Source organism: Bufo gargarizans, chromosome 5, assembly GCF_014858855.1.
Source record: "Bufo gargarizans isolate SCDJY-AF-19 chromosome 5, ASM1485885v1, whole genome shotgun sequence".
Taxonomy (NCBI): domain Eukaryota; kingdom Metazoa; phylum Chordata; class Amphibia; order Anura; family Bufonidae; genus Bufo; species Bufo gargarizans.
This window is the reverse complement of record NC_058084.1, coordinates 161,703,930-161,727,376: the sequence shown is the minus strand read 5'-3', so window position 1 is coordinate 161,727,376 and position 23,447 is coordinate 161,703,930. Positions and strand designations below refer to the sequence as shown.

The following is a 23,447-nucleotide window of genomic DNA, read 5'->3' as shown; positions in this document are numbered from 1 at the left end:
CAATCAGGATTTGCCAGCACCTCAGGGATTCTAGCGGGTCTACGGGCCTGTCTGTACGGTGGCTGCGACGGGGTAACTACTGCACGTGCCACCGTACCAGCTTCAACTGCCCTTCTGGTGCTCGCCACTTCACCATGTTGTACGGCAGTGCTAGTACTAGGTCCAAGGAGGGCTGCGCTGCTGGTGTATGCCTCACCATGTAATCCGACAGCGCCAGCCCCACTCTGCTGCCCTTGAAGCGGATCCTGCACAACCTGTGGTCTAGCGACACAGGGCCGGGTACGCCTGGTGGTATCAGGGACCTCAACCTCCTCGTCCGAACTTTGGGTCAGACTGCCACTGCTTTCTACAGGTTCATATTCTGACCCGCTAGATTCATCAGATGAAGGTTCCCATTCCTCATCCGACTGGGTCAGAAGCCTGTAGGCCTCTTCAGAAGAATACCCCCTGTTTGAGATTTTGGCAACTAAATTTAGGGGTATTCCCTGAGACTACCCAAGAAAAAAAGCAAGCCTGTCCTACAAATGGGAGGCTAGCGAAGTACCAGAGGCCGCTGCGGTTGATAAAAAAATATCAAAACAGATTTTTTTTATCGCCGCAGCGCGTGTAAAGTGATTGTGCAGTGATCAAAAAAAAAAAATTGTTTGTCACTGCGGCGGGGCGGGCGTGGGCGAACGCACGTGTGGGCAACCGATCAGGCCTGATCGGGCAAACACTGCGTTTTGGGTGGAGGGCGAGCTAAGGTGACACTAATACTATTATAGATCTGACTGTGATCAGTTTTGATCACTTACAGATACTATAAAAGTACAAATGCTGATTAGCGATACGCTAATCAGCGAATCGGTGACTGCGGTGCGGTGGGCTGGGCGCTAACCGATCGCTAAACTACCTAACCAAGGGGCCTAAACTATCCTAAAACCTAACAGTCAATACCAGTGGAAAAAAAAAAAAAGTGACCGTTTACACTGATCACTTTTTTCCTTTCACTAGTGATTGACAGGGGCGATCAAAGGGTACTCACTGTGCAGCCTGGTCCTCTGCTGGAACCAACCGACCAAAAGGACCAGCAGAGGAGCAGGGAAGCCATTTAACACATCATATTTACTAATATGATGTGTTAGATGGCTTCTGATTGGATTTTTGAAAAATCATCAGCTTGCCAGCCACGATCATTGACTGGCAAGCTGATGACGTGACCCCCCTCGAACAAATGCCGGCCCGTGATGCGCATGTGCGGGCCGGCTAATCGCGTCATCTCGCGTCTCGCGAGATGACGCATTCCCGCGCGACTCTGCCTGCAGCTGCCGCCTCCGGACCGCGATCCTGCGTTAGGCGGTCCGGAGGCGGTTAATGTATGATTTCCACTTCTCATACATTCTGGCAAACTTTTTTCCTTTTAATGCTGCTTCTTGCTCCAAATTTTTTTGTATCTTTGGGGTCGGTTTTCTGGCATGTAATGAACGTCTTAGTTCATCTGTTTGGGCTATATTTGTTTGAGGCAAGACTAATGCTGCAAAAGAATCTTCTTTCAGACAGGTTCCCTTGCTCTTCAACTTCTACTCTATCTTTCTTTGTATCCTCTAACAGTGGCATGGTAATACTAGGCTCAGACATTTTACTTTAAATGCTATAACAATCAATATGAATAATAAGATGCCTTTCACTTTAAATGCAATATTGACAAATGCAGAAAGAAATGACTTTCACTTTAAATATAACAACGATAAATACAGGCAATAAATGACTTTCACTTTAAATGCAATAGAGTCCGTGTAATACAGACTGTTCTTTGTTTTACTTTAAAGTCTTTATCTGAACACAAAAATGTCTCTTGATGCCAAAGCCTATTTGCAATGATAAGTAATACAAGTTAAAGCTATGACCTTATTATGAAGACCAGGATACTGCAGGTTGAAGGTTGCTGGAACAAATGTCTGTCTTTAAGGAAACTTATCTTTTCTTGATTTGATGCGACGCTCTGTGCAGACTTGCGACGCTCTGTGCAGACTTGTGACGCTCTGTGCAGACTTGTGACGCTCTGGCGTTCCGCTGCTCTAATGCGCTCTTTACTGTGCAAGTTGAGGAGCGCTATCACTTCGCACTCTGAGAGAAATAGTTCCACTTTGGCAGGGGCAGCACTATGAAGTGCCTTTTGCGCTGTGGCATTAGAAGAATTTCGATATCTCGAACTTTTCGTCTAAGCAGACTGTCTATTACTCTGTAATTCCTCTAGTGCCGTTCTATGGAAACAGTAGGTTTAAAGAGCACACCAAATGCTTCAAATAACTTCTTTATTAACTTAAAATTTTCTTCATATATAACACTTCCACCTCCGCAGAAGATAGTCCATGTACATAACACGTGTTAAAAAATATATATCACAAAATGGCGGTATGCATAAGATGGTGAGTATCTGTACTCTCACTTTAAGTTATTTAGGCACTTTATGATCTCTCTGAGAGAGATATCTGAGGTCTAACTAATAGTTCACTTGCAGTTTGCAGATTGGTTGAGTATGATCTGGTATGGTTGTATGCCATTTGGATTGCAATATGGAATCTGAATACTTGCAATTGTATGCTTGCAATTTGTATTTGCAATTGTATAGTTGCAATAGAATTATGTGGAACTGTAAGTAAACACATATATAACTGGTTCAGTATACAGTTCTAATCACAATACTAACAATATGAACATTATATAACTGTTTTAAATACCTATTTTGGCCTCTTGTTCCCATAAAACTCAGCTCTCAGTGGAGTGAATGTCTCTTCGGGTCCTGTCTCTGGTGAATAATGATTCCAGCAGGAGCTGGGTGAATCCCCAGAGAGGCTGTGTGTGAGGCTGGCTGTGATTGGTGAAAACTCTTGCTGTGTGAGAAGCTGGCTGTGATTGGTCTAGATTTCTGCCCAGTAACAACAGATTAACACTATGCATTCTGTTGTTTCTGCTGTGTCATTGAGATAACCTTACACTACAAAATGAATCTTGAAGGCATACTATATTTTTCTGCTTCTGTGAACACAAAATATAACAGTTATGACATCCAAAACATGATGTCACAGTAAATAACTCTGCTTTTGTCTTTAACACACAAACATAGGAACTGTATTAAGGCTATTGGCAGGTTTAGCTGTATACACATATAAGCTATACTAGCATCCTAGGACAGGTTTTAGCTGGCCAGCTACACTGGGGTCCTATGTTTAAATCCAACCTAGGGTAATGGGGGATATTTATCAAAACTAGTGCAAAGGAAAACTGGCTAAGTTGCCCATAGCAACCAGATTCCACCTTATATTTTTCAAAGCTCCTTTGGAAAATGAAATTATCAATCTGATTGATTGCTATGGACAACTAAGCCAGTTTTCCTTGGCACCAGTTTTGACAAATCTCCCCGAACGTGTGCATTGAGTTTGTATGTTCTCCCTGTGTTTGTATGGGTTTCCTCCCAAAGACATACTGATAGGAAAATTAGATTGTGAGCTCAACAGGGAATAGCAAGTGATTAGTTATGAGCCAAGCGAGTTTCGGATGCTAGATCCAAAGTCTCTTCGCTCGAAACTTGGTTTCATGTTGTACGGAAATCAGTCTCCGTACACCAGTAAAATGTACGGCCTCCGACAAGGCAAAGTCAGTTATTCTGAAGTCTTGCGTGATTTCGGAGAATAACTTCGGTATTTGATTTTTAAACGGAAAAACCATTTTAAAACTTGGATCCGAACTTGGCTTCAGATCCAGCTTAAGTTTTGAGCAAAACAACTTTGAATCTAGGCTCCGAAACGCGCGTTCCACATCACTACAAGTGACGATATTGTCTATAAAGCACTGCGGAATATGTCAGTGCTATATAAGTGAGTAAAATTAGTAAAGAAAATCCGCAATTATCCAATATCCAGTGTACGTGATGTCCTATCTTTCATTTAGTACGTCTTGTTCTCTGGTAGTTACTTAACATGGTACATAATTTGCATCAGTACATGCGAATCTGTCCTTTCCAAAGGTTAAAGACCACGGTGGAAATCCACAGCATAAATTGACATGCTGCAGATTTAAAGTCTACCACAGTTCAGTTTTGCAGATTTTTGTGTGTAGGTGAGATTTGGTAAACTGACTACTAAGTGTGTGTGATGGTCACAATAACACTGTAAACTTCCAAAATGTAGCAATGCCCTAAGGGAAAGGACAGGACAGAGACATTTCTGGTTGGAAAAAGAATTATTAGGGAATGGACATCTGCAGTGCTAGGGTGACTGGTGTTTTAGGCTACATTCACATGACTGAAAAAAAAAGTGCATCTAGAAATGTTGTAGTGCTACAAGATTAAAAAGAACATTTCATCTGTTTTACTTGTACTTCCGGGGTACCCATGCTGCCACCCAGTTTTTCGTCCCCGCTGCGCCCGCCTGAAGTTCTCGCTCTCAGTATATAAATACTGAGCATTGGAACAGGGAGCAGGAGACACCAGGGTTTCTCAATGGGCATCTCCTTCTCCCTGGCTGTGCCGTGATCCAATCACATCGGAGAGCGTCACAGCCAGGGAGTCTTTTCCCTCCCTGGCTGTGAAGCTCTCCGATGTGATTGAATCGCGGCACAGCCAGGGAGAAGGAGACGGCTATTGAGAAACCCTGGTGTCTCCTGCTCCCTGTTCCGATGCTCAGTATTTACATACTGAGCACGAGAACTTTAGGCGGGCGGGGCGATGTTAAAAAACAAAATGGGTGGCAGCATCAGTACCCCGCAAGTACAAGTATTTAGCTCCTATAAGTAAAACAGATGATAGGTCCTCTTTAATTTTATGATTTAAAGGGAACCTGTCACCTGGATTTTGGGTATAGAGCTGAGGACATGCGCAGTGTCTGCATAGTGTTCCGTACCTGTGCTGGCAGCAGCCTCAGGGAACGAACTGCGCATGCACTAGCTCGCGCATCGCGAGATTACTGCACTCTAGCTTTGTGACGTCGGGAAGCAAGGAGGAGATTCTAGGATGGGGGGGGGGGGTTAAAATTTTGTATCGCCACTGGGTTATTCAATAAAATATATCTGTATAGAAACACCAGCTGATTGCTCTTTCTTATTTCTTTGTCCTGCTCACTGAGAAGGCCGCACATGCTCAGTTAAATCCTTCTACTGCCTCCTGAGCTGGGATAGGGAGACACTCCCCTTGAGCTTTCAGCTTGATGTAAATCTAGTAGAGAAATGAATGTGGAGATCTCTGGATCCATGTGAGGTACAGGGCTGGTTCTAGCTTTGTTAGAAAGAGGTTATCGTATACTATATATTGTCTGATTTTCATTTTTTACATTAGTCATGGGATAACCTCTTTAATGTGTTCTCTATACTACTGCTGTATTAAGGAGAATGCAGTTCTCTGTACGGCACATGGGAAATTTGCTAGCTTTTTCGGGAAGGCTCCCATTCCAAAGTCTAAAAAAAGAGCATGACGTTTTTGAGTTTCTACAAACTATGCGATGTTACAAGACTTGGAAATGGCACCCCGATGCATGACGAGGAACATTGAACAACTGGATGCAGAACAAAATGTCCCAGTTGCAAAATTTAGATAGATGATTGTACAGTGTAGGCATGATCAGACGTTGGCTGGTCAAGTTTTTGGGAATAGTGTTAGAGACACTTAATTGTGGTGCAAGAAACGATTGTAAGCTGAAAACACAATACAAAAATGGGTGCACTATTATCTACTCCATATCTTCACCGACATTGGCTATATATTGGCTGGTCATCCTCATCTGCTTCTGCTGTGATCTGTGTAGACACTCGGATTTCAACAAACTCTTTTTTTTAAAAGCCTGAACTGTGGTTTTGTGAAGTATTTTCTTTCCTGTGGGCAATAAAACTCAGGGAATATCTCTCATTATGTTTCTGTTCCAGAGTGCGATGTCATGAAGGCTCTGAACTCGTACAAGGATCTGCTTCCATATTTGCTTGATGTGATGCTACTTCTTAGTATTCTTTCCTCATCATGTTTTTCTTGATTTTTCTGTTGTTGTGGCTGCACTGTCTAGCTTCCAGCTGGGATATACAGACAAGAGACTGCTTTATGAGCTGCAGGAATGCTCTCGGAATCAGCAGCCAAATAATTCCCTTCTCCTCTCTGCTTCATTTCAAGTAAATGTTCTTGTTCTGTAGTGCTGTGATGGCTCTTCTGTGTCTCATACGCTCTCCACCCATTTATAAAACAGCCGCATAGCCAAAACAGCGTCCTGGGTGTCTTCCCGTCGGTGCAGATGCTTTGGAAATTCTGGAACAGTCAGCATTTAAAGGGACCTACAGCTGTTTCTAAATGGTCTGTTATATGATGAGTACTTGTTAAAGGTGCATGTCTGATTGTCAATTCATTTTTAGGTATGATCTGACCTAGACACATTACTGTGACTATAGTTACGTGGATCCATCTTTAAAGTTGGCTTTCATTGGCTCTGCTTGGCTTTTAGAGTTCTTGGAGTACGGATCCCATATATGTTCTGTGGATCCATACTCCACCCGCTCAAAAAGCTGAGCAGAGCAAATAAAAGCCAAAGGGGTACAGCGCTATAGTTTGGGGGGGGGTCTAATTTTTCACAAAGATCCAGCCAATTAGCTATCTGGTAAAACACCTGACTCACTGAAGTGCATGAGCTGATTGGCTGTCTAGCTGTGCCTCTCTACAGTACAGAACTACTCGTTACATACTGCTTTTTACATGAGTCAGCTTGAGCGGATCCTTTGAACACCAGATGAAGTCGGCTCCCATCTTTAACATCTTCCAGCAGCGCTTTCTGACTTTTATATGTAACTTTTATTTAACTTTTATATTTTTTTAGGATGATGTTTTGGAGGTTCTGAATTAAGTACTAGTTCTCTAGTTGTAGTTTCAGTGTTTTAAAGAGATTCTTTACTTACTCCTTACTGGTGAGGGACCTCCACCGATTAGCCATTTTAGAAGGCAGTGGCGCTTCCCGCAGGCCAGTGACATCACCACTATATCCAGTTGCCTGTGTGCAGTTCAGCCCCATTTGACTTCAATGGGGATGAGCTGCGCCCAGGCCACGTGACATAGTCGTGATGTCACTGGCCTGCGGGAAGCAGTGAGAAGGCTGCGGGGCTACTCCGAGCAGCACTGCCTTCTCAAACAGAGGGTGTTTGACTCTGCCAATCAGGCGCTGATGACCTTCGTTAGTAAGAAAAAAAAAAAAAGTTTAATCACTGGGTGTAGAAACCACGTGACCAAAAACTGCACACTGCAAGGTGTAGTAAACCCAGCGTAACTCGCAATGGAACGCATTATTATTGTAACTTGTATATTGTATCATGCATCAACTTTACAAGTGTGCCCTATGATGTGCTTCGAGGGTAAATTCTATATGTGGAATTTGATTGTGATATAATATAAATTGTAAAATGTGTTGATCGCCTGTGCGTCAGATCCAAACCATTGAGTAGTAATACAGCATATTGTTATTGTTAGTTATGTGGTCTAAGCAGCTTAACCCGACGGCTGGTTCTTAAGAGTTGCTGAGTCTGAGGTATGAGAACTGGAAAATTGTTGAGGATAGCAGTTCAGAAAAGACACTGAAAGGCTTCATGTGCACAGACCTGTAGGGAGACGCACAAAGTCCAGGTAGCTCAGTAAGACAGACACTTGGTGTGCTGCTACTGTATTATGGAGATATTATGCCCTTGCAGTAGTGCATCTAGGCAAAATACATAAGGGCTCATGCACACGACCATTAGATGTTTTGCAGTCTACAAATTGCGGATCTGAAAAAAAAATGGATACCGGCCGTCTGCATTCTAAGAAACAAAACGTCCGTCCGTCCGCCCCTAATGCAACAGTCCTATCCTTGTCCGTAATGCGTATAATAGGACAAATTCAATTTTTTTTGCGGAACAGCTACGCGAACATACAGACACGGAATACACATGGAGTCATTTCCATTTTCTTGTGGCCCCATTGAAGTGAAAAAGTTCCAAATAGGGGCCGCAAAAAAAATAAGTTCATGTGCATGAGCCCTAAGGGTCCATTCACACGTCCGCAAGATGGGTTCCTCAATTTTGTGGAACCGGTGTAAACCCATTAATTTTCAATGGAGCCGGAATCTGCTTTCCGCACTTCCGTTTCGCAAAAAAATATGTCCGCAAAAATATTCCTGTCCGCAATTGTGGACAAGAAAAGGCATTTTCTATGAGCGTGCCGGTGATGTGCGGTCTGGAAAATGCGGAATGCACATTGCTGGTGTCCGTGTTTTGCGGATCCGCAAAACAGATACGGACGTGTGAATGGACTCATACTGTATCCAATCAAGTATGATACAATTTTCCAGTTGCCTTCTGTATAAATCGGGTACATAGAGATACATAAAGCCCCATAGACTTCTATGGGTTCCATAGAGGTACAAAAAGCCCCACAGACTTGTATGAGTGGCACTATACAGGTTGGCGGGTCAGGCAGCTGCCTATGTGAGAACAGGTCTCCAGCCACATAATGTAATCAGGAATGTTTCTATTCAGTGATTAAAAGCAGATATATAAGTAACAATTAAACATACTGGGAGGAGATTTATTAATGATGCAACTTTTTCTGATTAAAGGGAGTCTGTCATCAACATTTCACCTTTGTAACCCTTCCCATAGCTTTCTAGCATCCTTACAGTTAATAAAAACTTTACCTTTATGATCAATCCTGGACTTATAAAACCGGCATAAAAATCTTTGTAGCATATGCAAATGAGGGCTCGCAAGTGCCCAGGGGCGGCGTTACCCTCGTAGGTGCCCTGCTAGATCAGCCTTTTCTTTGCTTCCCCCGCCCCTTCTTTCCGCCCGCCCATCCTTTCCCTCTGACCGCCTATCTACTAACTTCTTGTTTCGCCGAGATCCTGCGCACTCAGGCCGGCGTATGCGCACTGCGATGCCCATTCCTTGTACGACATCACAGTAATTAATGCGCATGCGCCGTTAGCCGGCGCATGCGCATTAAATACTGTGATGCCGTACAAGGAATGGGCATCGCAGTGCGCATGTGTCGGCTGACGGACTGAGTGCGCAGGCGCGGGATCTCTGCGAAACAAGAAGTTAGTAGATAGGTGGTCAGAGGGAAAGGATGGGCGGAGGGAAGGAAGGGGCGGGGGGAAGCGAACAAAAGGCTGAGCTAGCAGGGCACCTAAGTGGGTAACGCCGCCTTGCAAGCCCTCATTTGCATATGCTACAAAGATGTTTTTGCCGTTTTTTTAAGTCCAGGATTGATCATAAAGGTAACGTTTTTATTAACTGTAAAGGATACTAGAAAGCTATGGGAAGGGTTACAAAGGTGAAACTTTGATGACAGACTCCTGTTAAGGCTACTTTCACATCTGCGGCACTGCAGTCCGGTCGCCAGTTCCAACATAGAATGCTGGGAATCGTCCCGACACTAACCGCAGTGTGCATCAGTTTTTATCCAACCGATTCTTGTCATTTTTGCTGAAATGAGGCCAGATCTCCATCACCCCCCATTATACTTAAAGGGATTCTGTCATCAGATTTGTGCCCTATAAGCTAAACATATGGCCATGTCGGTGCTAATGACATGAATCCTAAACTGCCCTTATTAAACCTGCTTGTGGCTCTATTAGCCCAGAAAACAGGTTTTTATAAGCTGTCACTCACCTACCTAAGGTGCCCAAGGGGTTTTACGTTAATCCAGGGTGCCCGCCCGGACCCTTCGCCGTCTGGTGCCCAGCGCCGCCTCCTCAATCCACCCGTCCCTCTGCCAGATCCGGCGCTTGCGCACTAGGCTCAGCCTGATGCGCCGCGGACTCCTGGAAGCGGCTTCGTTGAGCGAAGTGCGCATGCGCCGGCCTGATGCGCATGCGCACTTCGCTCAACGAAGCCGCTGCCAGGGGTCCGCTGCGCATCAGGCTGAGCCTAGTGCACAGGCGCCGGGTCTGGCAGAGGGACGGGTGGATTGAGGAGGCGGCGCTGAGGTGAGGAAGGCGGCACTGGGCACCAGAAGGCGAGGGGTGCAGGCCGGCACCCTGGATTAACGTAAAACCCCTTGGGCACCTTAGGTAGGTGAGTGACAGCTTATAAAAAACTGTTTTTTGGGCTAATAGAACCACAAACAGGTTTAATAAGGGCAGTTTAGGATTCATGTTATTAGCACCGACATGGCCATATGTTTAGCTTATAGGGCACAAATCTGATGACAGAATCCCTTTAATAGGTCAGCGGGCATTCCGGTTGCATCTGGCAGAGCCAGAGAATTCCAACAGGCTGTCCTCTGCCGGAACAGCCTGCCAGAATACATGCTGCAGATGTGAAAGTAGCCGTAGTATTATATACGGAACAATTTTTTTCTCTTTTTTTTTTTTAAAGGGTTTTCCAGGATTTTTTTTTACTGATGACCTATCCTCTACATCAGGCATCCTCAACTACAACTCCCACAATGCCCTGCTGTAGGCTGATACCTGTAGGCTGTTCGGGCATGCTGGGAGTTGTAGTTTTGCAACAGCTGGAGGGCTGCAGTTTGAGGATGCCTGCTCTACATAGTGTAGCTGCTATTATTGGAATAGCTCTCAGTCCCATTTAACTTGAATGGGGCTTAGCTGCTCCTAGGCCACATCATCGATGATTGTGATGTCACATGGCCTAGGAAAAGCAGAGAGAAGGCTGCGGAGCTCACAGGAGTACCGCTGACTTCTTAAACAGATGATTGGTAGTGGTCCCCGGTGTCAGACCGCCACCGATCAGACACTGATGACATATTCGGAGGCTAGGTCATCAGTATAAAACTCACGGAAAATCCCTTTTAAGTAAGATTGGCATGTTTGCCATATGATGGTGTTCAAGTTATGGAATGCCTTACTGAATGGAAAAATTAACCTGTTGGGATACTCCACGCCCTGTTGACACCAGAATGCATATAACGATGGGTTTAATTTGAACCACAGTTAAAAAAGCAATCATTTCATTGCATGACTACTGTGCCTGTGATCCGTAGTTCTGGTGCAGTATTCCCCATTACCCACCTAGAAACTCATTAGACAAATTCCCATGAAGAACACATCCGATTGATCTTGCCGTTTGCTTGCTTTCAAACTATGTTTGAATTTACGCCAGGTTTTATTGGATGTTCGTTATCACGGAGTCTGACTCTTAGCTGTTAAATACTTTTATCGCAGTGATACCTTTATTGGCGAACCAGACAAATTATATTTCCGACTACGAGCTTTCATAGAACAGAGGCCAAAACACATGAATGAGAGAGAGAAGAGCACAGCACATAAAAAACATTTGTACAGGGGGTGATACAGCATTGAGATAATATAGAGCAATGAAACTAAGGATGGACAGGCAGTGGAGGTGAGCAGTTCCGGTGGAGGGACAGCTGGTTTTACTCAACGTTCTATACCGCAGGAATGGATAAAAAAAATATAAAAAAATAGTAGTAGTATCTGTCCTTAAAGGGGTTGTCTATTCTTTTCATATTGAAGACCTATCCATAGGATAGGTCATAAATATCAAATTGGCAGAGGCCAGACTCCCGGGACCCCTGCTGATCAGCTGTTCGAAAAGAGACCTCAGCGCCTGTACAAGCACTGCCTTCTCTTCATTGTTTGCCTGCTCATCATCACAACTACAGCTGATTGGCGGGGGTGCCGGGAGTTTAACTGCACACCATTTGGATATTAATAATCATTGGAAAACCCTGTTCCCACAGCCACACCTGGGTTGTACATGGGTCGCTTGACCCTCAGACCTGGGCAGATTCTCTGCCTGAATGCAAAGAGTTAGCTAAAAATCTAGATTATGATCATTGTTGGGACAGGTAGCTTAGTGCAAAGTGTGTCACCTGCTTTTGAGGGTCAAATATGTCTAAATGTGAAACCTCAGGAACTCCATATAAGGCCTCATGCACACGATCGTTGTGTGCATCCGTGGCCGTTGTGCCCTTTTCCGTTTTTTTCACGGACCCATTGACTCTCAATGGGTCAGTGGAAAAATCGGAAAATGCACCGTTTTGCAGCAGAGACCGTGATCCGTGTATCCTGTCCGTCAAAAAAATATGACCTGTCCTTTTTTTTGACGGCCAACGGTTCACGGACCCATTCAAGTCAATGGGTCCGTGAAAGAACACGGATGCACACAAGATTGGCATCCGTGTCCGTGATCCGTGGCCGTAGGTTACCTTCATACAGACGGATCCGAAGATCCATCTGCATAAAAGCTTTTTCAGAGCTGAGTTTTCACGACAGTATATTCTAACACAGAGGCGTTCCCATAGTGATGGGGACGCTTCTAGTTAGAATATACAACGAACAGGGGGCTGTGACCCGTACAATTAACCCCTCAGGTGCTGCACCTGAAGGGGTTAATTGTGCATATCATAGTCCCCTGTAAGAGATCAGACCCCCCCCTCCCTCCCCAGTTTGAATATCATTGGTGGCCAGTGTGCAGCCTCCCCCGGCCCCCCTCCCTCTATTGTAATAATAGCATTGGTGGCCAGTGTGCAGCCTCCCCCGGCCCCCCTCCCTCCCTCTTTTGCATTATTAACATTGGTGGCAGTGTGCGGCCTCCCCCGGCCCCCCCCCCCCGATCATTGGTGGCAGCGGAGTTCCGATCGGAGTCCCAGTTTAATCGCTGGGGCTCCGATCGGTAACCATGGCAACCAGGACGCTACTGCAGTCCTGGTTGCCATGGTTACTTAGCAATAGTAGAAGCATCATACTTACCTGCTGGCTGCTGCGATGTCTGTGTCCGGCCGGGAGCTCCTCCTACTGGTAAGTGACAGGTCTGTGCGGCGCAGCGATTAAACTGGGACTCCGATCGGAACTCCGCTGCCACCAATGATCGGGGGGGCATGAGTCCTAAGACGTTGGTGGCGTTAGTAGTCTCTATACAGATGAAGTTGAAAACCACAATAAACTTTGTGAGCTATTTGGTCTGTGCTCTGACGTTCACCTCCGCATGTCACATTAGGCCTATGGCTCTGCAGCACAGGAAGGCACAATGACGTCTTTGCTTCTGCCTGTGCTGCCTGGCAGATATCTCGGGCTGCAGGCAGGATACGTTGGCATTACTGTCAGAGGCACTGTTGGTTCACATTTATTTTGGGTGCCACCAATATGGACTGATGGCAATATCTGATTAGCACAAATCTTTTCTGTCAGAGGTGCTGGGCAGCAGGACAGGCACCGTATTAGAGGTGGCAGCAGGATGGCATTGTTAGTGCAGCAGGCTGGTTAGTTTCTGCTGAGAAGGTGGGGAAGAGGATGATGGAAAAGGGAGGAGACAAAAATGTCAAGACAACAAAGAGAGGAGTTGTGGTTAGAAGGAGTCATCATGGCGGTCTGCGTGAAATAGAGAAGATGCCACATTGCCACCTATGAGTTACTGAATGGAACGGTTGTATATTTACTCTGTGACTACATCTTACCAGTACTGTATTCTCCTGTTATGTTCTGTAGCTCTTGATTGAATTGAAAAAGTAATATCCATCCAGACCTAGCATATAAATTGTGTTATATGTGAGGGAGGGGGAATTTGGTACAACATGGCATTGTGGCTTGTGCACCTGATATTTTAAATCCATAGCAAAGTCTAGTGGTTTAGTTTTAGTAAGTTTGGCCTACACATTGCTTAGTAGGAGAGAGGTTATCCTCAATGTGTAGAGTAGACAGACGAGCTGTGGGCCATTGGCCTGGATGATGAGGTAGTCCGTGTTGTGGTGTCTGTGAAATGTGAGTTCTCCGCTGAATTATCATACATTCTATAAACTTAGAAAATAGATGGAAATTAGACATCTTACTAATAGAAACCAAATGTCCTCTTCAACTTCAGAGAGCTCAGTATATGCATTGAAGGGGTTGGGCACTTTCTATTGTGCTGTCGACATGGAGGTCCTGTCCACAAAATGGCTGCTGGAGGGTCATGTGATTAGGCAAATCAGTCAACCTTCTCCATTCATATACACTGCACCGGCCATCTGTACTGGTGGGAATTTAGCTCAGGTGAAGTGTGTTTGAATGGGCCCACAAAAATGACGACTGCACACTGTGCGCTGTCCGCATCCGAATGTCCATTCCGTGGCCTCGTTAAAAAAGTAAATCCAAGGTTGACAGAAATCCAAGATTGACCCTCAGATTTCTGTTGAGGAGCAGAGGAACCTTGCCTGGCTGTACAAACACACAGGAATGATTACTATGTGTGCTTGGGCCAAAGTCTGACTGCTATGTCTGTCATTATTAGGGCCCGGGCTTCAGTCCACAGCCTGTGCTCTCCCCAGCAGGTGCATCTGCACATCCTCTGTGTGCCCTCCTACTACATTCAGCAGGTATGATGTGCTCCGTTGTTCATCGGGGAAATCGGGCTAGGTATTATTTAATTTTTTTCTTTAAAACACAGGGGCCAGTACTGTAATGGGGCACTAAGGGGGGATTCACCGTGAAGGAGTGATCGAAGCGTGGTCCCAACTAGAGGTGGTGGGGGGAACCCATTCAAAAATCTGTTATAGGGGCCTGCCTTTTCTAGATGTGCTCCTAATGCAAATGTTGCGTGTATCAAAAGCAATAGGGACGGGGGATTTCTCAGGCATTGTGGGGAAATCCCTAAAAATGAATACTTGCCATTTCCCGTTATTGAGGACAGTATAAACCCTTTTAACCTGCATTATCTGTGTGTTGTAGCCCTGTCAGTGTAAGAGCTGCTTCTAGTGACATCTGCTGGTGGCAGGAAGAATAGCTCTAGACTCTGCATGCCACATGTGCTTCAGGCCTGTTCACATTGTGGTTGAGCCTTTGAGAACTGCATCAGCTTTGTCCTGTTCACATGTGGGTCAGTTTTATGGCTTCTGACTTGCGATACTTTCCTATGGACCACTCCTGCCCCTTCCTTGAGACCGGATCTCCGGGGAGAAGTTTGAAGCATGTGGACCTGCAGTATGGTCCAGAGCTCTCTTATGGCCCTGTACAAAGAGGAGCCATGGTATGACTGTGTGCATGAGGCCTACGCTTGAAAGGGACCATGCATGTATGACTGCAAGTACCGCCAATATCCCTCTGCATGGAATGAAACGGACCCACCAGGGGTCCAGAGGATCTGTCCTCAGGTGGTTCCAGGCTCCGATACCATGATGGGCCCCTAAAACAGAATTGTCTCGCTTAAGAAAAAATAATTGTAGAGGCATTGGAAGGTAATAAAATAGAAAATACTCGCTGTTCCCCCTCCATATCCCCACTGCCGCCAGGATGTCCTGTATACCGAAAGGGACTGCTGCAGCCAATCACTAGCCTCCACAATATACAGCAAAGGCCTCTTGCACACGACCGTATGGCTTTTTCAGTATTTTGCTGACCGTAAAAAACGGATCCACCAAAAATACGGATGACGTCCGTGTGCATGCAGTTTTTTGCGGAATGTAACAGCTGGCCCCTGATGGAACAGTACTATCCTTGTCCATTATGCGGACAATAATAGGACATGTTCTATCTTTGAACGGAAATGGGGAAATGGAAGGCATACACAGTACATTCCGTTTTTTTGCGGATCCATTGAAATGAATGGTTCGGTATACGGAACACAAAAACCAGAAGGTAAACAGAAAAAAATACGTTTGTGTGCAGGAGGCCAGTGATTGGCTGCAGTGGTGACGGGGACCACTACAGCCATGAAAATAAAGCCTGGCGGAGGATGGGAGTGGCAGCCTGGAGCAGAGGGGGTTCAAACGTATCCATCTTCTTACTCTGACAACCCCTTTAAGAAGAAGAGGTGCACAGAGTCTACCTCCCAAGGTCACAGGGTTCTGAAAGAAGCTGAGATATGGGGTGCAGTTTTGGGCTCCTCACACTAGAGAGATGACTGAGCTGCCCCTTGTGCTTGCCTGTGACATGGACTCTGTGGTGATTGTCTTACTGGTTCTGAAGGGTTAACTTTCCAAAATGTTAGGGTGGGGGTAGAAACTGGTCAGTGACCACGTCACACCCTTGGCTTAAGAAACTATCAAATAGCGCCTTATATCGCATCTTCCTGGAAGGAGCCAGGCTTGGAGGGGTTAACGGCGAGCGCCCGGTCGCACCTGAGGTAAGTTTCCGTCCCCGTGTGGTGACAGTCCAGCTGTGCACGGAGCATGTGTGGGGCTGTGCCAGCAGCAGGGGGTGGGAGGCTCGGCTGAGGGGGGCGGCACTGAGCATCACACAGTCTTCTCTAAAGTGAGGAGGAAAGTGCTGGGGCTGAGGAATGACGCACGTTACCGTGCCCTGGAGCAGAAATGCGGAAGAATTAGAGGCCCCGGCGCTGCGCACACCCAGGACGGCGGGAGCTTCACTTCCTCTCCTCGTCTGCTGATGGTCGGCGGAGACAGCCGGAGGATATGAGGCTGCCTCCCCTCTTATCTCCTTCCTGCCACTAGTCACAGCCTGCCGCTGGCACCTGGGCTCTGCTGCTGAGGAGAAGCTGGTGGGATGCTGCACATGCCAATCTGCCCAGCTCCTGAGTATGTCCAGTGATCACCTCAACTCCACACTGCAAGACGCTGCATTCAAAGACCTCTTCCTGGTGAAAGGTATAGTGCCCATGCCCCTCTGGCACTGCTGCTTCTCTAGTGACCTGGTAGGGGGGGCTCTGATCAGCCTGGCCTTGTATAGTAGGAGGAAAGACCTTAGGGGGCAAGTGGCAGGATGGTGGACCCAGCAATGCCAGGAGCCCAGTGCCATGGGACCTACGAAATTGGGTAGTGTATGAAAGTTCATGTTGGTCTTCTGTTGGGTTGGTTCCTAAAGTTTCCGTTTCTGGTAGTAGAAGACGGTCATGTGTGGACTGGTTCCAGCATCCAGAAAGGGGCATGGCTGGACTGCACACGTTCCAGTAGTTTTGTTTGTTTTTTCCAGTAAATTTCCAGTAAATCTTGGACACGAGCGTGAGACGTGTTCCCTAGACACCATGAGAGGTTTTTCTACATATGTGCCATTTTCTGGTTCTAAGGGAAGGACGTGCTTGATAGGTGGCCCCCATGTGTTCAGGGGCTTGTGAGGGCTCTGCTGCCTCCATCTTCAGGGGATAGTTAGACTTGCAGATTTATGGTAAGTGAGCTATTTCTGGAAGTTCATCTACAACAATAGAAGAGCACTGCACCCTCACAGCGAGTCCTCCACAACACGTTATGTGGTGGGAGTTTTCTGAAAAACTATAACTTTGATTGTCTTAAGAACGTAGGATGACAAGTTGTGTTATCAGGGGATTTACATAGGGCTGCTGGTGAGTCACCACTTTGCAGCCTCGAAGAGTTAATGAGGGAAGCTGTAGAACTGTCTTCCTTGCCGCATGTCCTCCACCACAGAACGTTTACCGGTGAGGTCCTTATATCCAGAGTATGCGAGTGTGAACTGGGTGCAGTGTCTGGACATGGATGGAGCACATGACATAATCCCACAAGAACTTTAGTCTAGTTGTTGTGTATTCCTCACTCCGGTTCATCCTTTGGGTTTAGGTGGAAACTTTCTGCAGAGTTTCCAGATTTGAGTCTGCTGGAACACTTTGATGTTCTAATGGTAATTCAGAGAAAGACTGTGCCTCCTTCAGAGAATCCTCCCCCGAGTCTTGGTAAATTTAGAAGAAGAGGCAGCTCTTGGCACCCTGTACATGTGCCACCTCTCCCCTGTGAACTTTGTGTTCTAGGAAACTCTGAGTGCACTGCACTTTGTTGTACGCCTGCCCGGAGTTGGATGATAACACTAATGCCACAAGCTCTGTGTTTTATATGACTGGATCGTATTGTGATTGTGTAGTCCTCTAGTCTGAGGTGGTGACAGTGTCTGTAGTCATCATTCTGGGTGGTTGATGCCTTAAAATGTGCTGCAGCATTGACCAAATGCACATGGACAATACAAGGTCTAGCCTTTCCTAATGTCATATCCCATGCTCGGTAGATATTTGGTCAGAGGGTTTTATGTCAGTATGTTATCATGCTAATATGGCATAAGATAAGAATATAATCTCATCAATCACCTGATAGGCCAGCTGGGTGGTGGTAGGGCAGCAGGAGGTGAGTGGTCATGTGGAAAATGTCTACCATGTTGGATAACATTGGCGACCAGTGATCTTGAGTGTGCATGTATATATTTTCAATATTTTCTAGGACTGGACAAATCTGAGGAGTCCGTTCCCCAAAGAAATGTCCAAACTGTGAGCCTGCTCCCCCCAGGTGTTGGGGCGACAGTTTTGACTAAAGTGGTTATTTGCCACTCATACCTTTCTTTGATTGCACCAAGTTCTAGTTTAGCAACATAATTGGCTCTCTGTGCTTCTTCTGATGTTCTACTGGGTTCAAGAGAGACAAATTGTAAGCTATATTGAGGTCATTTTAAGAATGTGCCATGGACCCTCAGGCATCCTCAAGTTCTGGCGGCCAAGGCCTAGTACAAAAAGGTTGAGAAGCCCTGAGCTAACAATACATTTGATACTGGCAATGTTGGGCCATTTTGTCCTGAGATACGCCTATTTTTGGATGATTAAACTTAGCATTCGGTTCGTTCCTGATGGTATCTATTTAGGTTTCTATTCTACTCGGCTAGCTGTTATCTAGCCATACTTAGATTACAATAGCTTTCCCAATAATCAGGCACTTAGCTGGGCCTGAGCGGGGTGGAATAAATGGGGCAGATTTATAATTTCTAAGTTGGTTTTGCAGGAGTTTGCCTTGCCAAAATTTGCGCCAAATTTATGTCATGCGATGTCTGATAAAAGTTTTTTTTACACCTTCCCGACATGTGGCTTAAATGTACAGCATATAGTTGGGTCTTTAAAGATGGCGGCCACAGAGCAGAGTGTGCTCCATAGGTCCCGGGTGACTACTGTTTTTTTACAGCAGGCACCTGGAGGCAAAATCTGCGATTGGCTATAATGCCAATCGGGGACATTTCACCACCCTGGTCAATTGTGGCCACAGCATCTGACAGGTCTTTCCCCGGGAGCACTGCATGCCCTAGTGGGCGCCGCCATGCTGAGGTTAAGGGAGCCATTCAGTTGCTGTGTCTCCAAGGCCTGCCACAGCTATGCTCCTATGGAGCCCGGAACGTGGTTCTGCTGTACTGTAGTCACAGTGTTATGGCGGTGCATTAGACAGGGACTCACAGCATCTGAAGTCGTTGTGATGCTGTAAGTTTGGGTCTGAGAAGCAGCGTTCGGTCCGGGAAATGCGCCAATTACACGGAGCATGTTTCTTAGGCCATACACGCTTGTGTGCAGGAGGCCTTACACTTCTGTCTTAAGACTTTCTACACCACCCCTTTTACTGAAAGAAGATGGTGACAATTTATGGGACATTTTAAAAAAGTCCCAGTTGATAAATCTGGTTTAAATCAGAGCGACACAGTTACTTTGCCCACTTTACCACCCACTTTTCAAAATTGGAGTGAGTGGTGTAGAAATGCAAAATGTCCCAAAATGTTTGTGCAGCTAAGACCAAAAAGTGGCTGAGCCTTACATTGCGACTTTTTGATGCCAGATTTGTGGAGAGCAGAGGTTGAATATTACTCCGGTCAGTTTGGTGAACTGAATGAGGGTATTGCACTAGAACATCTGGAGCTGTGTAGAACGCGAACCATTCAGTAGCTGAACGCTGATGGCGTATTTGTCTCTGTATTCATTTGGCAGCTCTGCTTTTGCTGGAGTTTCCCTTTTAAAGGGGAAATCCACCGAGAAGGGAAGGTCTGACACATAACAGAGGTGTCAGAAGGTTACATCAGTGGAGTCTGTGAGCTGGAGTCATCAGTATCCTCAACTCCACTAGACCCTTTCAGCAATGCTCTGACACAACGTTCTTAGCAAAGGGCCATTCAGATCTTCAAGGCTTTCCTACAATGTCATCTCATAGATGGCAGTAACTGTATAGAGAGCTCCTTTGTTCTGGAATTCACTGGTGGTCCAAGGGGGTGTTTTCCTCAAGATGACCAGAGTTGTTGGAAAGTCTCCCTACCCTCTGCCTCCGGGACAGGAAGTCCTGAACTCCCGCTGGGCCTGGCTTGCCCGATTTCACAAACTATATATCCCTACAGACAACACATAAATAAAGTCTTGTTAGACTTTGGTCAGATCTCTGTCCGGTGTGTGTCAGATCTAAGATGCTCAGTGGTGTCGCCTCTGTAGGACTGTGTTCTTCTAGCAGGAACTCTGTGATCCAAGGAGAAAGCAGCTGAGGAGGTTGTCAGGAGCTCAACGCTGCAGATGGAGCTAAGCAGAGCAGCTGTTAACAGCGTTAGCAGTGGACATTTACAAAGACCTTTGTTGTCAGGACTCTACAGCAGGGCTTTAGTTGCAGCCATCTGACCTCACGGATTCACCCCTGGAATAAAACAAGGACATTCAAACTGCAACCTCCATTCAGCCTCCAATATGAAGCAGTACATGAATTGCTAGTAATTAAAGATGAGCGAATCGATTTGTCTCCTCAAAAAGAGTTCTTCACCTGCGAGGGGCTGTCCCAGCTGCTGAAGAAGTTCCTCCTGCCACCTGATTGATAGGGCCAGACATCCCGCCCGGCACTAACAATCTCGCACCTGCGCCGCTGCTCCAATAGGCTCTGCACCTGCTCTCCTACTTGGAGCAGGTGTGAGGTGTCCGGCAGCAGGGACAGCCCCTTGCAGGTGAACAAGTCTTTCTGATGAGATTAATTGATTTGCTCCCTACTCAAAGTAATGCTTTACTCAGCGGCAAATATATAATGGGGAAAAAAAGATGGTCACATATCTTGAAGATCCCACGTTGCTCCTCTGGTTACCTGGCTGCAGCGGTGGCTTCATGTCGACAGCATGTGACCACTGCAGCCAATCACTGCACCAGGGCTGTAGTGTGGGGTTTTGTAGGTAGGTGATCATTTATTTCTTTATTGCAGCCACATCCCAAGTGTTGTCCGGTTTCCTCCTGAAACCCGACAACCCCTTTGAACAGGACCTGTTATCAATCCTGATGTGTGGATTAGTTAAAGGGGTTATTCTGGAAAAGATGAGGATGGCTTATGCTCAGGATAGGTCATTATTATCACATCAGCGGGGGTCCAAGTCACCACATTCTTGCCGATCAGCCGTTTCAGGGAGCTGCTGCTTTTACCGGAGCTCTAGCGAGTGATGCAGGCTCCTGGTAGCTTTCCAAGGACAGCGCCGTACATTGTATAGTGGCAGTGCCTGGTATTGCAGCTCAGCCCCATTGATTTGAATGAGGCTGAGCTGCAACTGGGCCACATGACCGATGTACGGTGATGTCCCTGGCCTAGGAAGAGGCTGTGGCGCTCAAGGCGTCTTATAACAGCTGATTGGCGGGGGGTCCCGGGTGTCTGATACTGATGACCTTTCCTGAGGATAAGTCCTAAATATAGTTTCCTGGATAACCCCTATAATAGTTAACTAGAACGTAGAACTTTGCACCTGTTATACCTATTTGAAATTTATGAATGATTGGAAAACCTGATGTTCCCACATCTCTTGTCAAAGGAGTGTGTCATTTCACAGTCTCACTGATTGGACAGTGTAAGGCCCCCTGCACATGAACGTGTGCACCCCGTGGTCGTGCTGCGGCCTGCAAAATGCGGGCTGCAATGCACGAACACCGACCGTGGGGCAGCCGCAGTGGATCGCGGACCCATTCACTTTAATGGGTCCGCGATCCGGCCGTTCCGCAAAAATATAGGACATGTTCTATGTTTTTGCAGAACGGAAGTACGGGACGAAACCCCACGGAAGCACTCCGTAGTGCATCCTTAGGGTTGCGTTCCGCACCATTCCGCATCTCCGGATTTGCAGATCCTTTCAAGTGAATGGGTCCGCATCTGTGATGCAGAATGCCCATGGAACAGCACCCGTGTATTGCGGATCCGCAAATGCGGTCCGCAATATGGCAACGGGAAGCACACCTTCGTGCGCAGGGGGCCTAAGGCTGTGTTCACATCATGTTTTGTACACGCGTGACATATATGTTACACGGATTCCTCCGACAGATGCCATACAGTGGCCTCCATCCCCATAAGGTTCCATTATAATCTTTTTTTTTTTTACTTTATTTTTTTATAATACTTTTTTGCTGTATTCTGCAGGATGGAAATGCGTAGTGTACTACTCTTTTGCATCCTTCAGGCTGCACATGTAGCTTTTCAGATTCAGGACTTCTTCTCATCCACTTTTCTGGTACTGTACAGTGCTGCGGATTTGCTGCATAATCAGTCACGAGTGACCGCGGCCTTAGACTAGTTTCAGATGAGCATGTCCAGTCCAGGAAACTCGCTCCATGTGATGGCAGAATTTTCGGGGCAGAACACTGCTACCTGACCTAACTCATGGCATCATAATGATTCCTGTCCGACCACAAGGCTACTGTACTGACGTTATCATGTGAGTACAGTAGTAGTCAGGCAGGAACTCACAGCATCATAAATTGTTATGAAGCTGTGAGTTTGGGTTAGAGGAGGAGTGTTCGGTCTGGGAAATGCGGCCATCACAATGAGCTTGGTTCCCAAACTGAACCCACTCTGGTCTAAGAGAAGGAACGGCAGATTCGACTTCTCTTTTTATAAGTTAACAATTGGGTTTTGGCTTCAAATCTGCATCAGAAAACCTTAAAGCCCCTATACATGGGCCGACAGTTTGGGAATGAACTGTTCTTTCCCAATAATTGCCTTGCAGTTTTGGTGCAGTAAAATCATTGCACATTCGCACCAGCCATGCACGCTGCCCTTTCTGTATAGTACAGGTTATGGGCGCAGTCAGTGTGTAGATCATAGGGTCCATTGTATAGGCACAATAGCAGTGTTTCCATTAGAGAGGACTTGTCTCTCCTGACACATCTGCTGTAGTAAATAAGGGTATTCTGCTTGGAATAACAATTCTGGAGCATCTGTTCTTATGTTGTGCCATTCCTCTGTTATTCCTCCTAGAAATTTATGAATAAAAGGTACATCTGGGTGTTTCTAGTAGGGTGTGTGTCCTTGTACACTTTCACATTGTCTAATCCGTGCCGCCAGTGGCAGACTATGCAGGGACACACCCCAGTTGTACCTTTTATTCATAAACTTCTAACAGGAATAACAGAGGAATGGCACAACATAGTCATAAGAACAGATGCTCCAGAATTATTATATGCGAGTAGTCCCTAATGCAGACCTGTCGGGAGAGGTGACGGGTCCCCTTTAAATCTGTCACCTCACAATAGGAAACCTGTCACTTTATGGCACAGAACGTGTGGTCACAGTGTGGTCAGAAGAAAAGGAAAGGTCTGTAACCCTTTCCCCTCCAAGCCTGGTTACTGTGCCGCGGCTCGGCCCCTTGTCCTCTCGTGGTCACAGTGACCTGCTTTGCTCTCTTGTTTGATGGGATTTCCTAATGGAGTCTGGCAGTATATTGTAGTATTTCTTCATCCAGGACTGTTCAGGGAACGACGTGTAAATCCAGATTTACGATGGCTCTGTGTCACGGGTAGTGCTTATT

At 46.3% G+C, this 23,447-nt stretch overlaps 1 protein-coding gene across 2 annotated transcripts in view; it reads left to right on the top strand.

Annotated features, from left to right (window-relative positions):
• Positions 1-23,447, top strand: part of LDLRAD4 (low density lipoprotein receptor class A domain containing 4) — a 345,528-nt gene that overhangs the window by 302,017 nt on the left and 20,064 nt on the right. The window contains exon 1 of one of the 2 annotated variants that reach the window (XM_044294712.1): positions 16,162-16,540. The exons of the other annotated variant lie outside the window; for it this stretch is intronic. Coding sequence (XP_044150647.1) covers positions 16,474-16,540 — 67 coding nt within the window. The 5' untranslated portion in view covers positions 16,162-16,473. Of the gene's footprint in view, positions 1-16,161; positions 16,541-23,447 lie in introns of those variants that run through there. 2 annotated transcript variants of the gene reach the window in all.